At 39.1% G+C, this 22,877-nt stretch overlaps 1 protein-coding gene across 3 annotated transcripts in view; it reads right to left on the reverse strand.

Moving 5' to 3' along the window:
• The window catches only part of LOC108718034 (segment polarity protein dishevelled homolog DVL-3-like), a 46,346-nt gene extending 25,570 nt beyond the window's left edge, over positions 1–20,776 (reverse strand). For 2 of the 3 annotated variants that reach the window (XM_018265586.2, XM_018265588.2), the window contains exons 1-4: positions 19,972–20,776; positions 4,949–5,018; positions 2,418–2,539; positions 383–489 (exon numbers count right to left, since the gene is read on the reverse strand). In XM_018265586.2, the coding sequence (XP_018121075.1) occupies positions 383–489; positions 2,418–2,539; positions 4,949–5,018; positions 19,972–20,132 (460 nt within the window). In that variant the 5' untranslated portion in view covers positions 20,133–20,776. The remainder of the gene's footprint in view (positions 1–382; positions 490–2,417; positions 2,540–4,948; positions 5,019–19,971) is intronic. The other variant, XM_041564745.1, reaches the window with a different exon arrangement.
• Between the last annotated feature and the right edge of the window lie 2,101 nt (positions 20,777–22,877).

The raw sequence follows: 22,877 nt of genomic DNA on the forward strand, positions 1-22,877 counted from the left end.
CTCTAAGCACAGCACTACCAAATGCAAGCAACATTATATTTAGAGCAAGGTAAAGCTGTCATAATGAAAAGCAAAGCGGCAAGTGGCAAATAACTCACACTTCCTTTTGCAAAACAATTTAAAGGTACAAAATTTAAGGAAAATGTAAACACTCTCATAACTCTTTTTTTTTATTATAAAAATAATATATTACCCATACAGTTTAAAAAAGGTCTTTCCAGGCATGAAATACTCATATTCATGGGACATATACCACATCACAATAACCTATTTAACCTTTCATATTCCTACCATTAAAATATCTATAAATTCATACTTAAGGGTCTTGAAGATCCAGAGAAAGAATTTGGAGAAAATGTAAATTCAGAGATATGTGCCCTACCATGTTCAGATGACTCCTTCCTTCCTGGTCTCTCTCGACGAGCTGAAACGACAGAATCGGTCTCTGTTTCATTGTCCAAGTTCTCCTGGCTGCCTCGGGTGTTTGGACTAAAAGGGAGATAACAATGTGATAATATAAATAGCACATAGGTTTTGTGTTTCATTTCACATACAATGCAGTTACTATAACCAGGGTGGTACTTTACATTCTTGATGTCATTTTAATTGCAAAAAGTTTGGTAGAAGCCAAGCTGAAACTTGTGTTCTCCCCAGGCTATTTTGGCCGGGAATATCGCCCAGCTGTTTTTCCTTGCCACCCGGATCCTTTCTGACCCCGCACCTACCCACATTATACACAGAGTGGATTATGCACAGTGTTTGAGGTCAGTTATTGTGGTGTAGATGGGTTGGGAAGGAGCAGATTTATTTATTTTTCTCTCCCACACAGCCAATTGTTTTCCTGCCTAGTGTTTTTTTTTTGTCTTGGGAAAATGCTGAAACCTATGTAAAGATAGAGGAACACAGCATTCTCGCAAAGTCATGTGCTCATCATGGCCTCTGCTAACAAGAGAAATCAAACAATGCATAAGAAACTATTGCAAAATGGGGACAAGCCAATGTGGTTAAATAGTGTCAGATGTATTACAATTGATTACAAACAGGTAAGGGACCTGTTATACACAATGCTCGGGATCTGGGGCTTTCTATATAATGGATCTTTCCATAATTTGGATCTCAATACTTTAAGTCTACTACAAAATTGTGTAAACGTCAAATAAACCCAATGGGCTGGTTTTGATTCCAAAAAGGATTAATTATATCTTATTTATTGGATCAAGTACAGTACAAGCCACGGTTTTATTATTACAGAGAAAAACTAAATAATTGTTAAAGATTTCGAATATTTAGATAAAATGGAATGTATCAGAGATGGCCTTTCCATAATTCTGAGCATTCTGGATAATGGGTTTCTGTATAATGGATCCCATACTCGTATTAATTGAATAAAAACATTAATAATGGGTGGTTGACACGGGATTTACACCCTGAAATGTGGTTTCCAGTTGACTGACACTTAACAGACGGGTTTGTGCCAATTAAGCAATCACAGCAGCATTTCTATGTGATTTCTATGTGAATATACATATTCCATGCAGACAGCACCATGGTTAAAAATTAACCCTGGAACAACAATATGCAAGGTTTGGACATCTTAATGGACTCGGTTAGTTCAGTTAACAGAAAGAAGAAACTACCTAGAACCTGGATGGTACTTTTAGAACATTTCTACACAAACAATGAGTCTTGTAAGAGGCAACAGAGTCCAGAATAAAATGAGAATTTAGTAAAGGTGCACAAGTCAACCATATCATGAGCTCTGGCTAACACTGGTCTAAATAAAGCCACTACTCTAATAGAATGAAGTGCAAGCACACCTGGACACTGCCAAACAGCAGAAACAGTAACAATAAAATAATCCCAGTGCTATGAAATATGAAGCATCACAATATTGGGAGGCACATTTGTGAAAGGTCTAATTTCGAATTCATGTGAGTTTTTAAACACTCCCCTAAACTCCCATAAATTCCAAATTCAACCAATCTTGAAATTTAATTTAGTCAAATTTGACATTAAAAAAAAAAAAAAAAGATTTAATTTTGACCTTTGATAAATCTGCCCCTTATCGTAGGATTTACAATTACTGTTCAAGGATGTGATTACTTTTGCAGTGTACTATTTACTGAACTGCAAATGGATAAATCAATATTATGACAGCAATATTGTTTAGAGAATTATTCTCCTGATTACAAATACAATTTATCCACATTACTAGTGTCCGGTGTCCCTTTGCGCAAAATAATCAAAATACAATAACTTTTATATATATATTTGTATCGCTACCATCCTTTCTGGGCATTTATGTACAAATGCGTGAGAATATTTTCCAATTTTCTTTAATGTTAATATAGAAAATGTCTGTCTATGTATATATTTATACATTTGAGAATTGAAATAATTAAATTGTATACACTTACTGAAATGATGGGGGCCGAGAATCCCCAATTCCACCAGTTCGCTCAATTGGTGGAGGTAAATCCGACTGGATATCAGCACACACAGAGCCGGCATCAGACTGTGAACCATCAGCAGATACAAGCTTTGGAAAGAATGGTGGCTGTTATAGTAAATATTCAAACACAGCTGTGCATTTCACATATTTAGAAGCATGCTGTATCAAGGAAAATAACCTGACCACAGTTTATTTGCAGATCTGGATCTGGTTATATTCTCAAAAGGGGTTTATAGTTTACCACAAATGAATACTGCACAAACTAAAATCTGATCTTACAAACATTACGCAAAAAGGGAAAGGAAAGAAGAAATGGGTCAGGATGTAGTTCTTGGTGGTTCCTCCAAGTTGTATTAAAATTTTAAGCCTTATACTTTTTTGCTGAACTTGTGGATTTAATATTTTTAAATTAAGCTATTCCTAGTTTATAAGAACCCAAGAGTACTTGTGGATTATCCATAACCAGCGAAGAGGTCATATGAGCATTTTTACCCAGCTAATACAAATATTAGAATAGCATGTTGCCCATTAGGCTAAAGTCAAACAGGCTTCTCATCAAATAAAAAAAAAGGTGTTTGCCATAGCCCTAAGAGATTTTTAACAACAATATAGCTCAATTAGTCTATGGCACACTAAGAGCCTTAGTCTATGGCACACCGACTCAATCTTACTAGGCCTTCAGCCAGAACCAAAGTCTAGTAGCTTAATCTGGAAAGGATTGCTACCTTTGCCAAGCACAACTGGTGCTTTGTGTAAGAACTGTGGCTGCACATTGAAAATCATTACCTTTACCAGAACTGTACACTACATACCCAGAACAGTAACTAAGCACCAGTTTAGAACCTAAATAACACACTGTGATGTATACTAACATGACAGTATACATCACATTAAAGGGGCATATATAATTTTATTCAGTGTAAGTTTAATGAATAGGACTTATGTCAAACATACTTTTTAATAAAATATTGTTTTAATCACAAACAAATCTGTGGTTTTTGTTAATATATGGTGCTGGTTTATCTTTGAGCTAAAAATTAATACAATCTTCAAAACCAAAACCTTTATTGGAACTCCCTATAGAGCTGCTACAGTCCCCATCCAAGTTCAAATGAGGGGTGGGCGTGTTCTTCTAGTCCCTGCCAGAAGCACTGTAGTCACAAAAAAAAAAAAAGACTTCAGTTCCCTATAAGATCATTTTAGCTGCTGACCTGCACTGCTTTGGAAATGAGACAGAAAGGAATGGGCAGGACTAGTAGGGTTTTTGCAAAAATATTCAATACATCAGCTCAAAAAACTACTTTTTTTGGGCACTACTTTTTTGTGATTAAAGCAATAAACTAAAATGTACAGTACAAACCCTATTCGTATAACTTTTATTCATGAGAAAAGAGGTTATACTGAAGTGAAATATTCATTATTGCTCACCCTACTAATAGCTAATATTGACTAAAAAGCCTAAAGTTTATCAAGCTTTTGGGGCCTTTATTATACAGGTATAGACAGATTTACCTTTGTCAGACTATAATGTTTTTGGCTTGTGAAACACCTTTAAAAGTTATTTTGGGTTTTATGGATAAGGTATTCTTTAAACCCCTACTTAGCACAACAGTAATCCATCCTTGCCCCTTGTAAATAGGTATTTTTATTCTGTGGAAAGCAGAGCTGTGGAGTTGAAGTTGGAAGCAATTTTGGGTAACTGGAGTCGAAGTTGGCAAAAATGTACCAACTCCGACTTCTAATAATGTAAACTACAATCATGCACATTTGAGAATCTGGGGAAAAAGGTGTATGATAGGCTTTATGTGCCCTTTTGGCTAGCTGTCATAATAATGTCATAATAAGCGCAACACTGGCGAATATTCACAATAATATGCTTTTGCCATATTAGGCTATATTTTGGCCTTTTGCTCTTCCTGCAAACAAAACCATATACAATCAGTTAAGATGAACAGTCTTCCTTTAGACACAGAGGTAAATTTATCAAAGAGTGAAATTCTGCCACTAGAGTGAAATTCCGCAGCTCACAATTCATTTCTATGGGATTTTGAAAGGCATATTTATCAATGGGTGAAAGTGAAAGTTCACCCTTTGATAAATATGCCTTTAAAAATCCCATAGAAATGAATGGAAAGTGGCAGAATTTCACTCTAGTGGCGGAACTTCACTATAAACTTCACACTTTGATAAATATACCCCATAGAACCTTATTTACGTTATAGAACCTATGCTGTTGATCCTGAAATTTTTCAAAAAGTTGGTCAAGCTAAGTCTCTCTTGTCTGGTCTTGAGTGCTCCATGAGGCTCACACAAAAGTACCTCAGGCTGGGGCAGTTTTCTGCTAACAGGCAAACTGGCTGAGGTATCAGGTAATATACTATACTCACTGGGGATGTGCTTTAAATTTTTGCATGCATCTTCACTAGACATAAGGTGCATGATTTTATGTCTGATACTATGTCTGTCATATTCTATAACAATGCAAGATTAACTCACCCAACACACAACTCTTCCATTGAAGCATGGCAGCTTAGCGTTGTCATCAGAAATTTCTTCTTTAACTACCCTGTAAAAAGTAGACAGAGGCATTGAATAACTTAATAGTCAAAGTTATCACCTTGGTCTAAACCACAAAACAAAATGAATATTAAAAATATAATTAATCAAGAATGAACAACATCGCAGAACAAAAACAAAATAGATCCTATTTTCTGAAACAATTTCTCTCAGGATTTTAAACTTAGCAGTGTTCATACTCTGCATGACAGCAACCTCAAAACTGAGCAATGTAGTGCAGAAGTAAAGCTGGCCATAGACGCAAAGATCCGATTGTTCGAGGATTCCCCATCTCCCGACCTGCCACTAACCTTCAGTTTAGAAAAAGAACAGATCAGCCGATGTTCTGCCCTGTACCAAAGTTTATGTCCGACAAAAGCTAGTGACAGTCTCCCACTGAAAATCATCCGATCGGCAATACATGCAGAGATATTATCGGCAGCCGACAGAAATCTTTTAACATGGCCGATCGTCCAAACGACCGACCTCCGAGGGACTCTCCACACACGGTCCGAAAATCGTATGAATCGAGGATTCATACGATCAGATCTTTGCGTCTATGGCCAGCTTAAAGCTGCAACACTGTATCAGAGCAATTTTTACAGTTTTAGAAGCAATCAATGTAAGAATTTGTCACAGTAATGCACATAACTCGAAACTTTAAACCTCAATTTCAAGAATGCAGAATAGCTGTGCTGAATTGTGGTTATTAATGAAAGGAAAAAGAAGAAAATTAAGAAAAACAATCTCCTGTTATTAAAAGCCCTTCTGCTTTTGCTCTTCTCTTTTGTATTTTACAAAATCTCAACATTACTTAGTTTGAGTGAACACTAATGGTTCTGACAAATCACAAATTTTGGATTTGGTGCATCCTATTCAGCACTTTTTAATCCTATGCTTATACTGTGTACCATCTTATTCCCTTCCCACCCCCCATAACTACCTTTCTCTACTTCTTTTTTTGTGCGTTGATTTTCCTTTTAATCACTTGGTCTATGCTGTGTCACAAAAGCAATTTTTTACACCTTGCCTCATGGCACAAACAGCACTGTTTTACAAACTCATATGCCAGTGCTCTAAAATCCCTCCAACAGAAAGTCCATATTGTTGCAAAAAGTACTTGTGAATCCAAACATAATCCAGCAAATTCACATGGTTGTCAATTGTCTAAACGACTTAATTATGCAAGACAGAACCTATTGACACTGGGGAGACATGTCTCCACCCAGGACCTGGAGGTACCTCCCGAGTTCCTATGATAGGTTGCGTCAATAAGTGCACCAGACTTGAATCCAGTAAAATGGATGCAAATGACACATTGTCTGAAAGTAACGTAACCCCACTCTGATAATGCTAGCTGCAATCATTTGCAGCAAGCACAATTGCATCTATTCTGACACATTTGGCACAATGGTGATACAAGCAATACAGAGTATGGGCACAATTTCTCATTAATTATAAGGAAAATGTTTGCATTATAGGTAAATAAAAATGTAATAAATATTTAAAAACAGTATAAAGACAACATTTCAGATGGTGAAAAGGATAAATGTTATTGAAAACTATATGCTGCTTTTGAATTGGATGCCAGTAACACGTTTCAAAAAAGTAACAAAAAAAATAAAAAAGTTGTATAATGCTAAACAGAGCATGCCAGAGATTCTGGGCCTTTCAGGTCCTTCTGGTTTTCCAAATTAGGAAAACCTGGCAGGATTCCCTGTGATTGATGCGGCGATCGACCAATCGCCGATCACCACATCATAGCCCCACCCCCGGCGACCCATCCCTGCAATGTAATAATCCTGCCCCCAGGACATTGCGGTCCCGCCCCCAGTCCGGAGTTTAACTGGACGAAAGGTGGCAACCCTATTCCATGTAATACACAGTGTATATTTAGTAACCATCTACAAATACGCTACCTCTCTATATGCCGCATGCACCAGCAGTCCAGGCATATCCCATTCTGGTATTTTTTATGGATATCAGCATGTAACATGTATTTGTCTTTTTATGCCACGTTGGAACTTTGTAATAGCGCGGTGTAAAAACGCTATGTGTGACATAGCCCTTACACGGCACTACAATTTTAAATTCTCACTACAGCAAACAAAGCTGAGTACATATGCTGCAATGCTAGTGGTATCTTCTAGACACAGTACTAAGCTAACATGAGCCTTTTAAATTATACACACAACCCCCAGAACGACCAGACGCCCAGCTGTTCATTCACAAGCTGCTATGGATGACCCTCCCCCAACTACAATGAGGGGTAAGAGATCAGTATTGAAGTGTCAGTGAGTCTGATACTTTATCTTCGTGACCAAGCAGCTGTCAAAGGAGTGATGATCTGGTGTTTAGGCAATACAGGCACCTGTCCATTGTGTTATTCTTTCTTGTACACATGGCATACTTGCATTCTTATTACAGTGCTAGGCTTTAAAAAGTAAGGCTGGTTCATTGTTACACACATATAATCAGGCAAGACTCACTATACAAGTAATGACTGCTGAAAATAATATATGCACATATGGTAAAAGGGAAGACAGCACTGCTTTGTTTTTTAATGAAGTTCAATATTTATGCATTTGAAACATAACACTACACTACACACACACACACACAACACAAAAAAAAAGGATCAAAGGATTTTACATATATAATATAAACTATGGTTGCCCTACACTAGTAGAAACTGAGTCTGCTTCAAAAGTGCAAATATGGTTTCTATAAAAAAAACTGCAGTGAATCATGGGGGCAACCTCAAAACAGCAGCAGGGCACATTTATAAAGCAGACATCAGACACTCCATAAGAATACTAGGTTTTAGGGGCTGTACACAACCCTTGTTCAAAATAATTTCAAAACAGACACAACAAAGATGAAAAAGGGAGAGGCTTGTATATAATGTTCAATTTCTCAGTATTCCACCTTGTTCAGCATGAATGTAATGAATAGGGATTGTTCAAAAAAAGGGTAATGACACATGGGTTGATTTGTCGCCGGTGATTTTTAAAAAGCAAGTTTCAGCAACAAGGCTATCGTCTTTATTCAAGAAAAGATTTCAGGCAACTTTGGCTTTCAAGCAATTTGCATTCCATAGTGCATCACGTTGCTTTCACCTCCCACACGGGCTGGACGTTCTTTAACAAGATCAACAAGCCTATCTGTGTCAAAGAAATGCTTTAAAGGAGAATGAAAGTCTTCTTCCACTTGGGGTGACAAATGATAGGTACCCCCAAGTCATTGTATTTACTTACCTGAAACCCCGGGCCGGGGTTCCTATCAGCAGAAAACTGCACCGGCCCAGGGTTGTTCCAGCGAGCACCACTGAGCGATCCTCTTCCAGCTTCTTCTTTCATCAAATTTCCCAGGGCAAATGCATGAACAGTAGAACGAAATAGCTGACTTTTTATTTAAAGTTTGGCTTTCTGTTCTACTGCACATGCGCAGCCGCTAGAAGAAAGAAGAAGCTGAAAGAGGATCGCTTTGTGGTGCTCGCTGGAAGAACCCAGGGCTGGTGCAGTTTTCTGCTGATAGGAACCCCGGCCCGGGGTTTCAGGTAAGTAAATACAATGACTTGGGGGTACCTATCATTTGTTTCCTTCTGCTTTAAAATGGCATTTTCTACGGCATATTGTCGCACGAGTTTTGTGCGTATCTTTGTATGCGAATGAAGAGTGAGCGTGTGGTCACTGGAACAAAGAAAGCAGATTTGCCGCCCTACAAATTACTTCCATACGTTCTTACGTAATTACGACATGCCGCGCACACAAGAATTTGCATACTATAGTGGCAACTGATTTCCTTGTGTATTTTCACTACTTCTGAATAGCCATGCTAATTCTGAAAAATCCTCCAAAACGGGTCTCGGGTTTTGGGACTACAGGTGATTTATAATAGCATTGTGTGTGTTGTAGCTGGCAATTTACATTTTTCTCTATGGCAAGACAAAACAAACGACTTGATGAGTGGAGTTGTTTCTGGTAACCTAATTATCTGCCTCTCAAGTACCAAACATAGAGTGGCTTCAATTCCCATTTGCTCGGTTTAACTATTCACATTATTGACTCAGGTTAAAAAGGTGCTCCAGTAAACGAACTAAAAAAATTGCAAGGAGAGTAAAGCTGGCTACAGATGCCAAGATTTCCCTGCAATATCGGGCGAACGATTGTACATCCTCATCTCCCGACCTGCCACTAACCATTCAGATCAAACAAAGCAGTAAACAACAGATCAGCCGATGTTCTGCCCCACATCAACATCACACCAGCATAGTTTTTGTCCGACAAAGCTGACAGTGACAGTCTCCCACTGAAGATCGTTAGATCGGCAATACATGCAGAGATATGATCGTCATCCGGCAAAAATCTTTTAAACTGTCCGATGGACTGAACGACCGATCGGCAAATGACGGGACACTCCCCACATTATCCAAAAATTGTACGAATCGAGGATTCGTATGATCGGAACTTTGTGTCTATGGCCAGCTTAAGGGCAGAGACACGTGGAGCTTCGGGGAGATTGGTCGCCTGACGACAAATCGTCTATTCTTTGGGCGACTTATCTCCCCGAACTGCCTTCCCGCCGGCTAGAATCGAAATCAAGCAGATCTGAAGAAGCGATTACACACACCAAATTTTGCAAGTGACCTGGCTGCCTTACTCCAAACTCGTAGCTTGAGTTGGTCCATAAAAACATAGGCAAATGATTGATTTCAATCAAATGGAATTTAAGATTTTTTTAAATAGTTTTTTGATTAACCATAGTGTAGGAAAGTGTGTGTTCTTATGTTTGCTTGGATAAACCATTTTTCTTTTGACTCATTATAACCTTTAAAAAACAAAAACATTTTGGAAGGAAAACTATTGGAATTGATGTAGTGACACCTCGCCTATGTGCAGCCAAAGATTTCTTATGCTCTATAGAGCCTAACCTTTTTACACAAAGTACTGGCAGAAAAAAAACTAAATCTTAATAAAACACCATGGGGGGGGTTATGTATTGAAGTCCGAATGACAAAAATTTTAAGCATTCAAAGTTTTTGTACTATATAATCCTAAAAAAGGTTTTCAAATTTTTGTTTTATAATACCCAGAGGCTGCTTAAAGTCCGAATCCACACAAATACGCCATCTCCAAGCTGTTGGGGTCATGTACAAGTCAATGGCAAAGGTCATGCTCTGTGCCGACTTTCGGGGAAAAATCCTAAAAATTCGGGGGGGGGGGGGGGGGGGGGTTTGAGCAATTTCAGGAAAAATTTGAGCCTTTTGGGCCGAGTTTTTTCAATCATAAATAAGGTCAAATAATGGATCCTAGTTTGGTCTGACTTTTTTTTTACTTAAAAAATAAGAAAAAAAAATGGATAAATAACCTCTTAAGTGCGGGCTATGAGTATTTTGTGTCCACAACCAGATATATTGTTTACTATACCATGATATGAAAAGTTGTCTTTTACACACAAGGTACAGATTCACCATGATGAAACTCAGCGATAAAGGGTTTAATGAAACAAGGAAAAGGTGGAAATCTGATTTTATTTTGCAGATCAATTTTAGAATTACAAAGTTGGTAAAATTTTTAAAAAAATAGAGAGCCCAGTTCACATCCAGACTCTCCCCATTCAATAGAAAACCTGCCCTTTGGGCCCTTTATTGTGTTCCCAGCAATATGAAATAGTCCTGCACTATTTAAAACTGCAATGTTTTAATAGTATGTATAGGGAAAATTAAGAAAGTGACAAATACAGCAAACAATCTGAAGGAATGGCAGTAAGCAGGCAGTAATGGGAAAGCTGTGTGTTAAAATAAAATTGTATATGCATCACTTGTTGGAATAGTGCTAAATCTCTCAGCAAGACAGACAGCAGCTGCAATGTTGATGAGGGAGGGTAGTTCAAAAATAGATGGGGCTATTCAGGTTGAAGATTACTGCCAAGGAATCACTACAGTTACTGAGACCTACTGCCAGTAGAATATGTGTTGGGAAGTGACACATTGAAAGATTCCTTGAGTACCTATCAACACATTTCCAGGACCAACCTGAGCACCAGACCTCACAACTAGTCCCACAGTCAACTGAAACCATTTGGTGAAGCACCTTTTTTAGCAAAGTAGTGTAGAGTATAAGGTGGCATAGCAACTAACATTTGCTGGAGTAAGCTGCAGAGCAGAGAAATAATGCTCTAAAAGCCACAAAATGTTGTATGAATCCTGTCATTTTATAATGGTCAATAGGATAGTTTTACTTGTTGCTTGCACCTAGTCCCATTTACAGGAGGCAACACAGAAAGACAGAAATAAACATTTATGCGAGAAACGTTTTTACCTAAAGGTCTTTTTCTTTACACAAAATCTAAAGTGAGGTTATTCTGCCTCAAACAATAAACTATCACTTTAAACCAGGGGTCCCCAACCTTTTTTTAACTGTGAGCAACATTCAGATGTAAAAGAAGTTGGGGAGCAACACAAGCATGAAAAATGTTCCTGGAGGTACCAAATAAGATTTGTAATTGACCATTTGGTAGTCTCTCTATGAAGACTGGCAGCCTACAAGAGGTTCTGCTTGGCAGTACAGCTGTTTTTTAGGCAACCAAAACTTGCCTCCAAGCCTGGAATCCAAAAAGAAGCACCTGCTTTGAGGCCATGGGGAGCAGTATCCCAGGGGTCAGAGAGTAACACGTTGCTCATGAGCCACTGGTTGGGGACCACTGCTTTAAACTCTCCCTGATTATTCTGAGTTTGAAATGCCTGAACTATCCACTTGACTAGCTAACACACTAAATCCAGAAAGAAATCTAAAAATTTATTTGTAACTAGTTGCAAAACTAGAAAAATGGTTGAAAATTTTCTTTAGAATCAAAATGTTTTTTTTCAAAATACACGTTTCTTTTCTTGAATACACTCACAAAAACATATCTGAAAGTTATTAAACAGGCTTCTTGGTGTGCTATAATGCTTAACATTTAGGGAATACAATAATATCATATTACTTTTGTGTAGCTGTCACTATGTTGCTAAAATGCATTGTGTTCCAAATGGCATTCTTTAACTCTCTGATCTTCAGGCATGTATAAAGTTAAGCTTTCACCTGCATTTTTTAACATGTCTCAGCTTTCCCAGAACATCCTACTGCCTTTCTTTAAAGTTCAAGGATTAGCCCTGGGAACTAGATCAAATATCATAAGTAATTCCAATAACAAAAAACACATATGCCATTGAGAGATATCTCAAAACTGCAATATTAATCATTAATGCATTGAAAACAACTTAATATTGCAGTTTGTATTAAGTAGCTTTAAATGAGAAGGAAAGGCTAAAATTAAAAAGCTAGGTATATATAAATACAACAGTAAACCCTCAAAGTAATGCTGCTCTGAGTCCTGTCAAAAGAAACACTGCATTTCTTTCCTTCTTTTGTGTACACATGGGCTTATGTTTCAGACTTCCTGTTTTCAGCATAAACCTCCAAGGCTAGGGCTTGAGCATGCTCAGTTTGCTTCTCTCTTCCTCTCCCTGCTGTAATCTGATCCCAGAGCTATCAGTGAGCAGGGAGAGGAAATGATGTTACACCAAGCTAATATGGCAGCTACTATCCTAAACAAACAGAGAAAGTTCTAGAGCGGTTTACTCAGGTATGATAAAACGTTCTGCAGAATAAATATAGCATTATAGCTTGCACTATTATGGCTAATCTATTGGCAATAAACCGCTTCTCCTTTAATGTAGTAAAAATCTATTAGCCATCTCTATAAATAACCCACCATTTAATTTGCATTATAGAATTGCAAGTATATTTGGCCAACTTGGAACCCTAGCAGCAGTGCTAAACAGCTTTGTGAGCTTCTGCACACAAAACCAGACTAAAGGCCACATCAAACAAGTTCATATGATATGGAAGAGCTGTGTGCTTCTCTTAAACGACATGTGCAATCCATTTTGAGTTTAACAAAGTTTGGTCTAACTACTCACACCCTGATGCAAATAGTAAGCATCTGATACTGGCAGAGAAAAACACCAATGTCTGTCTGTCACTGATTCTTCTAACAATGGCTGCAAAGAACTGTATTGAATAGAAATAAATTGACGACATGAGGCAGTATGGCAACAAGGTCCACTGACCACAGGACCACCCATTTGCTTTCAGATTGACTCTATATCATTGAACTCTTATTTATATGCCAATGCATGACACCAAGCAATAGTGTCCACTGACTACAAAAATTATAAGCGATTTCTATGAGTACAGCACAATACTGCACAGAAGTTTTGGGATTCTTTATCATTACATTGGTGCATTCACACTCTCAGAATCTGCATTACGTATCAAAGTGAAAGCATGGGACCCCGTGGGTCAACCACAATTAGATATAAAACAGAGGTCTGCAGGAGATCTAATCAAAATATGCCCTTTTTGCTTTCTGCAGTCCACCAATAGATGGCCTTGGGAAATAAACACATCTTGTGACCTTACATTAAGGATCAACTACAAATAGCAAAATATGATGCATTTTGGGGCGGGGGGTACAGGTTTTTTTTTCTACAGGGTTTCCTTCTCCTTTAAGACTGGAAAAGATGGATGTGAGCCTGGGTCTCTAGCTCCAGCATTTAAGTATTTTAAGACCTGAACCTCTAGGCCGATGCAATAAGCGAAGTAAATAAAATACAGCATTAGTAGCTATTTTTTATGTTTAGCCTATAGACCTTGAAGTCAGAATGATAGTCTCCCAAATCTATAACTGATTAGGGCCTGTTTACATTATTAGCATCAGGATATATATTTTAAAGGTGGCTGTACACTGGCCAACTCTCCACAGTATCCAAGCAAAATTACCCAAAAATAACAACTGATGCTATACCGCATGCCATATATGCAGATGGAAATGTTATACTGTTTCAATAGATTTTGCAGTATGAACAGATTTTTTTTAGTCCAACAGGACAGCAGGATGATCCATTCAAATGGTCAGAAAGCAGCTTCAATATTAGCCGTACAGGACCGCTTAAGAACAGCAATCTGCACAGAATGACTACAGGTGTTTTGTACTTCTGTGGGGGGGGGGATGCTTGAAACCCACACCCCACACTCTAGACCAGGAATCCCCAGCCTTTTGAACCAGTGAGCAACATTCAGAACTAAAAGTAGTTGGGGAGCAACACTAGCATGAGAAATGTTCCTGTGGTGCCAAATAAGGTCTGTGATTGGCCATTTAGTAGCCGCTATGTGTATTGTCAACCTAAATCGAGGCTCTTTTTGGCAGTGCCCCTGGTTTTTATGCAACCAAAACTTGCCTCCAAGCCTGGAATTCAAAAATAAGCACCTGCTTTGAGGCCACTGGGAGCAACATCCAAGGGGTTGGAGAGCAACATGCTGCTCATGTGTGTGTGCTGGCCAGACAATCCCCAACAAAATCCATGTACTGTAATAGACAAATTTTAAGGGTAGTATTTCTTACAGCAATAATGAATATGGCTTGATATGCTGTATTTTTTATGCTGAATTTACTCTATTCAGCAAATAAGGTCTGTGATTGGCCATTTAGTAACCGCTATGCGTATTGTCAACCTAAATCGAGGCTCTTTTTGGCAGTGCCCCTGGTTTTTATGCAACCAAAACTTGCCTCCAAGCTTGGAATACAAAAAAAAGCACCTGCTTTGAGGCCACTGGGAGCAACATCCAAGGGGTTGGAGAGCAACATGCTGCTCATGTGTGTGTGCTGGGCAGCACAATTTTAAGGGTAGTATTTCTTACAGTAAAAATGAATATGGCTTGATATGCTGTATTTTATATGCTGAATTTACTGTACAGAGAAGTTCAGTAGTTTTATAACAGACGATACAAGCTGTCTACAGGAGCTTGCTACCTTGAATCTTGTTTTGGCCATCTTTTAAATGCGACACTGCACAAGCACAAGCAGTGTGTTCTGCAAAGCTGTTTTTGGAGTGCAGCTCAGGTCATAGAAAGGTTTGCCTGTTATAGATACTATAAAAACTATAGAAACTAATTTTTTACGGGGCTGATTATTACATTCTGAACAAAAGAAGATGGAGAGCAGCACAACAATAAGCTAATCTTACTAGAAGCTTTTTGACACTGTAATTGAGGTAGCAGAGAGCTCATGGCATACGTAGCAAACATGCAGCTTTCACAGAGTAAACGTTGGGCATCTGATCTAAACAGGTAAATATGCCCTCATCTACAAAGATTTATTTAATTCAGACTGAAGTCAAGGTGAGGAAAAGAAGCTCCATATATGCTTTGAAACAACAAGCCTTTCTCCAACAGAGTAACATTAGCAAGTTTATAGTAAATCCCCAGTCTGTAATGCCAACCATAACTTGCACAGCAATGGTATATAAGCCAACACTGTAGAATGCTCATAGCAATGACACCTATAGAACTAAGGGGTAGATTTATCAAGGGTCGAATTGAAAATTCGATATTCAAATTTTCTAATTTTTTTAGGGCATTATTCAAATTTGATGGAAGTTTTTTTACAAAATTCTAATTAGATTTTCGAAATTTATCACACTCTAAGAACTCAAATTCGACTATTCGCCACCTAAAACCTGCCACATTGCTGGTTAAGTCAATGGGAGAGGTCCAGGGATCAATTTTGAGTTGTTTGCAGCCTTCCTGACATTCAAGTTTTTAAAATTCAAATCTAATTCGATCCGAGTTTTCAGGTCGATTCCATTGATCCGAGTTTAAAAAATGTGATTTTTTTTAAATAAATTTCAATTGGTCGAATTTCGAATTTATGGGAGTTTAGGGGAGTTTTTAAAAACTCACATGAATTCGAAATTGGACCTTTGATAAATTTGCCTCTAGCGCTTATTGCTATTATTTAATCTTGAACTATTTGAAGCAAAATTGTTTCCCACATGGATCCTATGAAGTTGCTAGCAGAATAAATATAAAGCCATTTGAAACATGGCTTACGCTTTAATAATGCTATTTTGAAACTGTTACACTGAAAACATTAAAAACAGGTTGCTAAAGTTTTATTCACACACAGTGCCCCTCCTGCTATGAACTAGTACATATTAAAACTGCAGTAACAGCCAGTACTCAGCAGCCATTTACCACTGTTTACACTGGGAGGAAGGCAGGCATGGTTACATATTACAAACATTTTGTGATCGTCACACGAACATGGCCTTCTGTGAAGCAATTCCATACATGTCTGTCTAGAGCTTTACAGAAGCATAGTAAAAAGAGGAGCAACATCAATTCAAAATACATGTCTAGTACAGAAAACAACAGGCTGTAAATTATCTATTGATATGTGTGGTTGTTAACGTGAGTGCTGTTAATAAAACAGCACTCAAGGTTATTGGTTTAAGAAAAAAAAAAAATAAGCCTTACCGGAATGAAAATATTAATTGTCATATTATGGTCTCATGGTGCCCTAAAAATATCCAAAAAGCCAGTTCACACTTAACAAAAGTTATAGGTTATTGACTTTGCTATATATAGGTTTTACAAGTTTTGTATCCACATATAGTTAAAGTGCAATTGTAGAGCTGCCATATATGAAAGAGTGACAAGCACCTATACTGTGATTAATATAAATATAATCTATTTAAAAGGGGTTGCCAGTCCTATAGAATCATAAACTCAAAATAGTGGTGGACATCGCACAAAATACTGTGGTGATCAAACAATGAACTCTTTTAATTGCAGACTGCATTAAAGTGTGCATATATTACACGGATTACTATAGCCTAATTTATACAGTCCTTTATCAATAGATCAGTCTCTCCTCCAGTGGAGTTTACAATCTAGGTGGATCGGGGCCTATTATGCAGTAATGACATTTCCCATAGAATGAACAATATTTTTTTTGACTGATATGGGGCCTAAAAAATTCTGGAGGGAGAAAATCAAAATCTGACACCTGTACCATTTATGAATATAAGGATGGGCCATTGATTTTGATGATGGAATTGGGTCAGCTCTGTTAAATAATGATTAGAATTTCTTTGAAATTGACATTGGAACTAGCATTTGTTGCTATACTGATGAGGTCTGCTGCAAAGCTCTAGCTGTTAATGACTAGCAAAAGAGTCAATGGAATGCATGCCATTTCAATGGATAATCATGGGTCTATGTTCAGAGGGTAGAGAAATGTTAAATAACCACCAGCACATGTATTGAACCTTAACTTCTAAATCTGGTTTCAACAGACAAATGGAGATCTATATACTGACAAAATACAGTGCCCTGTTACAACTATTGAGATACTTGACAAGTTCTCTTATTTTGCGGTGTAACAAATCCTAGACTTGAAAACCGTCCTCTGCAATTATTTGATTTCAAAGCACAAAAATGAAAAAGTTATTGCAAAATTAATTTATGTTAGAAAACAAGTTTAAGGACTCAAACCTGCGGTTTCAGGTCCTGAGCCTTGCACAGAGCAGATCATATACCCAAACCTGAATACTTATGCAGCCTATGTAATACAAACAAATGTCACACTATTAAAAAAAAAATTAATTTCAGTGTTTAAAAAACAAATTAAAAAAAAATATATAAAAATATATAACACAATTTCAATAATTTCAGTGTAGGATTTGTTATGCAATAACAAAGGAAATAGTTGGGTCTGAATACTTGTCAGAACTCTGTATTGCCTTGTCTTTTACAAAAGTTGCTGCTTCCTTTTCAGATTCTAAAGAGGTGAGGGGTTGCTTTACCTCAAACTGCCAAAAGAAACATATTTAATCATATTTTAAAAAGGAGCTCGAACACATAAACTGGAAACCTATGCAAAAATGTTCAGTCGAAACCATGAGGTCCATGACACATGAGAAGTATTGTTTGCCAGGGGATACCAGACATAGTAACATAGTAAATAAGGTTGGGGGAAAAAAAAAAAAAGACACCTGTCCATCAAGTTCAACCTTTTAACTTTTTTTAACCTGCTTAACTGCCAGTTTACCGCAGAGATGTGATGTTGGTGTGAAGCTGGGAACTTCTGCATGTCTATATTTGCCATTGCCTATATCAGGGGTGTCCAAACTTTTTGCAACGAGGGCGAGATTTGGTGAGGTGAAAATGTGCGGGGGCTGACCATTCAGCTTGACATTCAGCCTGACACCGATATACCTTCCGAGGTTGCTAACTATCGATTTAGGCCCTAAATAAACCCCAGTCTGCCTTATAAGAAAGAGTTAAAAGGCCGCCACCACCACCACATGCTGCACGTCTTATCCAACTATGTTGTTGTATATCAATAGAAAGATGTTACCCTTTTGGTGTAGCTATGTAATTGCTATGAACTGCCTGTGGCCCTAATTATATATGCTAAAAAAAATTCAGTGGCTTGACAACTGAGGGGTACGGTGGGGCAGGAGTGCCAAAAGTCCAGCCCTCTAAATTACGCGGAAGTACAAGAACTAACACCGTACTACTGGCCGCTAAAGGTCTTTCTGAAGCTGGAGGGCACCAAATATGACAGCCCCTGCCTGAGAAATGAAAGGCAGCTGTATACATTAGGAATGGGACCAAGGAATCTAGTTGTACAGACTCCATGCTGCAGCCCTGTGTAAATGAACCGTCCAGTAGGAAGTGGCATGGCACCCCGGTTGCCATTACCTAATGAGCCTGTCCGTAAAGAACTTGAACTCTGGGCAGTGCAAAATGTCTGGGTTGCTCTGACACAACCGCACGAAGTCCTGCAGCTCCTGCACTTTCCACTGGTCCATAATGAAGGAGACACGTTCTGCGGAGCAGCTCAGCCAGACACCCTAGATCTGAAAGGCAGGGGGGGGGCCTCGAGAGCAGCTCATCATTACCTGCTGCGGGCCAATTAAAAATGGATTGCGAGCCGTAGTTTGGACACCCCTGGCCTATAGCTAGTATATATCATGTATAAACATACTACATTCAGTAAATCTGCCCCCCTAGAGTTAAACATGAAAACCATTCAAACATCGAATATAAATATGGGCTAAACAAGATATTTCACATTAAAGTTCGGTGTATTTAAAATTTTAAAAATTACCAAAAATCTCTACACCATCAAAAAAAAAAAAAGAAATTTTCAGTTTTCTGTAGGAATTTAGTTAGAACGCAGACACAGATTAGTAGTTGCCTATCTTGCACTGTTGGCTATATAATAAAAACTATTCAGACCATCAGCTGAAATATTCACTGGGTAGCAGACTAGCTGACCATACATGGGTGAAATTGCCTACTAACTTGGCCACAGCCTAACACTGCCAGTAATCGCCATGCCCCAGCAAGTAATTACACACTCTTTCTGCCTCAAAACAGCAATGGTCAAAACACCATGTGTGCCATTAGTCTCAAATGATGGGAAATAGATAACCAGTATGAACAACATTCCAATATCTACATAACGCATGTGCAACAACCTATTAAAATGATATAGAGAATAATACACTGTGATTGGAAGTCACATAAGCATTGTAAAAGGCAGGAGACAATAGGCCTGGAGATTTTAAACAGTTTTTTTGAACTTCTTGGTGACTTCTAATGTGTTTAAATTTTACACCAGGTGGATGCATTACTTATTATAACGCAAACAATCACGGCACATAAGTGACATCACTTAAAACATTGAAAGATATATGTTATAGGGCACCTGTTGGCTAGACATATTATCCCCAACCAAAGGTGTGGACTAATAGAGCCCACACTCCATCCAGTTGGAGGTAACAGAAGTTTTTTTAACAGTAGTTTTTTTTTTTTTAATGCCCCCTGCCAGTGCTAGGCACACACATACACTTAATAAACGAATGCCGCAACATGCTCATTAAGTGAGTGACATCAGAAGTGTGTTATGCGCATGCGCTCTGACTGACATGGTCGCTGGCACCTAGAACAGTTTTAAGAAAAACGACTGTTACCCCAAGTGGGGATAACATTTTTCCAAAACGTGGCTTTAAATGTTATTGCTGGCTTTTATGTTTTCTACCACCTCGATCCCCAGTCACTCACCCAAAGTCATCATCCATAGACTTGAAGAAGAACTTGCAGTTAGGTTTGTTGAGGACGCTCTTAAAATCTCCCAGGGTCACGTTCTCTGCAGGGACTGGCAACTTCACTAAATATGGGGTCTCCTGTTCATCCAGGTGGTAGATGACCTTGGTCTCCCCCATGATTATCCAACTGAGAATGGGGTATTATGATAGAGAGGGACAATACACAGATGTGGGGCGGGGCTTAGCCCCAAAATCTGTCATATAAAAGAGGCCATAGAGAGAACCGTGATGGCACCAGACTAATGATCCTGAAAGATGGAGAGTCAGGCTATGTGTTGCCAAAAAAGTGAAAGTATGCTACTTGGGGACAGAAGGAGCTTCAGTGACTTGGTGGGGGAGGGAGACACTTTAAGAGGTGAGAGTGTTATGGGGGAGGGGGAGACAAAAGCCCGTCAGGAGCAAAGATAATAGAGTCTGCAAAAAGAAGGAAAGTGTGTATAATAGGGTTAAAGAAGACAGGCAGTGCCTCACTGAGAGATGAGTAAACAGTTTCGTGTGTGGCCTGTCAGTGTTTTCATGTGTCCGGTATCCCTTATTATTCCCGCGGCGGGCCAATCTGTCTCCACTAAGCTTGCATCTTTCTCTCGGTGCCTAGATGGTTCAGCGAATCTGTGTGGGACGTTCTCAGCCGCTGCTTCCTCGGTTCGTCTCTGTCACTCGGTTGTCCGTCTCCTCAACAGCACGCATGCGTATAGAAGACGAGGCTAGCTGCGCCCAGCGCATGCGCGACGCAAATACATCCTCAACAATAATCCAGCCCCTTGTCATGTGATTATTTCCAAAGGTAGCGGCTAGTTCCTATCCTCGGAAAGGACCTGACGTCACGGTGATGTGATCCTACCATGTGACCGCTCCACTGCGGATTAGTGAGCGGCAAATTCAAACATGAGAAAGTGGTAATGGGTTGTAGTGGCGGACTATTGACAGGACCTGCAACTTGATCCCCCGGGTTGCCAACTTGTATTGTAGGTTTGGTACAGGTTGTAACCTCTACCTTAAGTTTTGGGGTAGTTCATTGTGTCGCTGGATGTTTGTAGGGATTGAAGGAATCACTGGGCCTATGAATGTCAGTGGGGCAAGGGGGGATCACTGTGATCACTTTTTTTTACCATTACTCTTGCACAATTACAATGCATTAATGGCAAGATAGAAATGAACGAAAAGACATACTGATACAGCTATAATAATATGATATTCATTAACCATAAACAGGTTTGCTTTTCTGCCATGCACTGAAAGTGCCCCATAATGGAGAATAATTTAATGGACAATTTGGGAACAATAAGTTCTATTGAAACTGTTGCCTTGGCGTTTGGTGAGCTGATGGAAAATGTAAGAGCCCAGTCAAGTAATAGAACATGGGATAACGATCATGAGAGGGACTTCTATTTAAGGAGAAAATCTTTTGAAAGGACCAGTAACACCAAATTAGCTTAATACTTAATTCCGCCCAAACTGCTATATAAGTTAAGATTGAGATTCAATCTGATTTCCAAAGTGCTCCATAACAGAATGTGAAAAGGTGACGACCACTTGAATTCCTCTGTGTGCTGAACCAGAAGTCAGCTTTACACCGATGACCTAGAGCCCCCTTTTTTTTTTTACGCATCTGCAGTTCAAATGTCTGTTTCTTTTCCTTCAGACAGCTTTGGGGGTAATATTGTGAGCATATATATTAAAGGAACAGTTCAGTGTAAAATTAAAACACTGGGTAAATAGGCTGTGCAAAATAAAAATGTTTTCAATATAGTTAGTTAGCCAAAAATGTAATGTATAAAGGCTGGAGTGATTGGATGTCGAATATAACAGAACACTACTTCCTGCTTTTCAGCTCTCCAACTCTGAGTTAAGGTGGCCAAACACGGCAAGATTAAAGCTTCTGATTTGGGTCCTTTAGACCTATTCAGCATCTTATCTGCCCGTGTGTGGGGGCTCCCAACGTGTCCCCCCCAATCGATTTCAGGCCAAAAATCGGGCAGATATAGATCGGGCAAGTTTGATTTTTTTCTTTGATCCAGGACCGTGTTGGCTAATTGATGTGGTCCTGTGACCCGTCGGCGCCCATTCACAGCATTGTAATCCGATCTTTCGGCCCCAGGTCCGAATGTTCGGATTGACCCGATATCGCCCAGCTGTTAGTGGGCATATTGGGTTAAGATCGGCTTGTTTGGCGACCTCTAATTGTGTACGGCCACCTTTAGTCAGCGACTTGATGGGGGGCCACATGGGATATCCAATGGACAAGAGTAACTAAGTGCTTCAGACCCCTGCAGCTTTCACTGTGAGCAGAAAAACCTCTGTACCTATGTGTCTCTCAAATGCTCACTGACAGCTGCTAACACTGAAGGTGGGGTACGGCAGGGGCGGGGGCCCTGAGACAGTAATCCCGGTGGGCCCTGGACCCCCAGCCCGACCCTGACAACATATGTAAGGGCACAGCTTACCGCTAGACACGGAAAGTCGAATGTGGTAGTAACTAAGCTGGTATGCAGAAATATGATAGAAAAAATGTTATTTCAGATACTGGGGCATACAACTACCAGCTCCCTGCTAGTGCAAGATACAGGAATATGTGGAAGTGCCACAAACTTTTTGTTCTATATGTGACATTTGGTACTAAAGTTACACTTCCTATGCTAAATGCAGAACCCCCTGTACCCCCTCAGTGGTGTCCCCCATTACTGCCTCAGAGATCTCTCTATGTCTCTAGCCATTGCTAAACTACCCAGCAGTCTCTGTGATAACTAGTAGCTGAGCTATAGTTCAGTTACAGACAGAGATCTAAGCAGGGCCGTCATTAAATGGGGACAGGGGGAGTCCAGTCAGGGGTCCCAGGAGATCTGATGGGGGGGCCCTGGTTCT

This window comes from Xenopus laevis, chromosome 5S, assembly GCF_017654675.1.
Source record: "Xenopus laevis strain J_2021 chromosome 5S, Xenopus_laevis_v10.1, whole genome shotgun sequence".
NCBI classification, from domain to species: Eukaryota; Metazoa; Chordata; class Amphibia; order Anura; family Pipidae; genus Xenopus; species Xenopus laevis.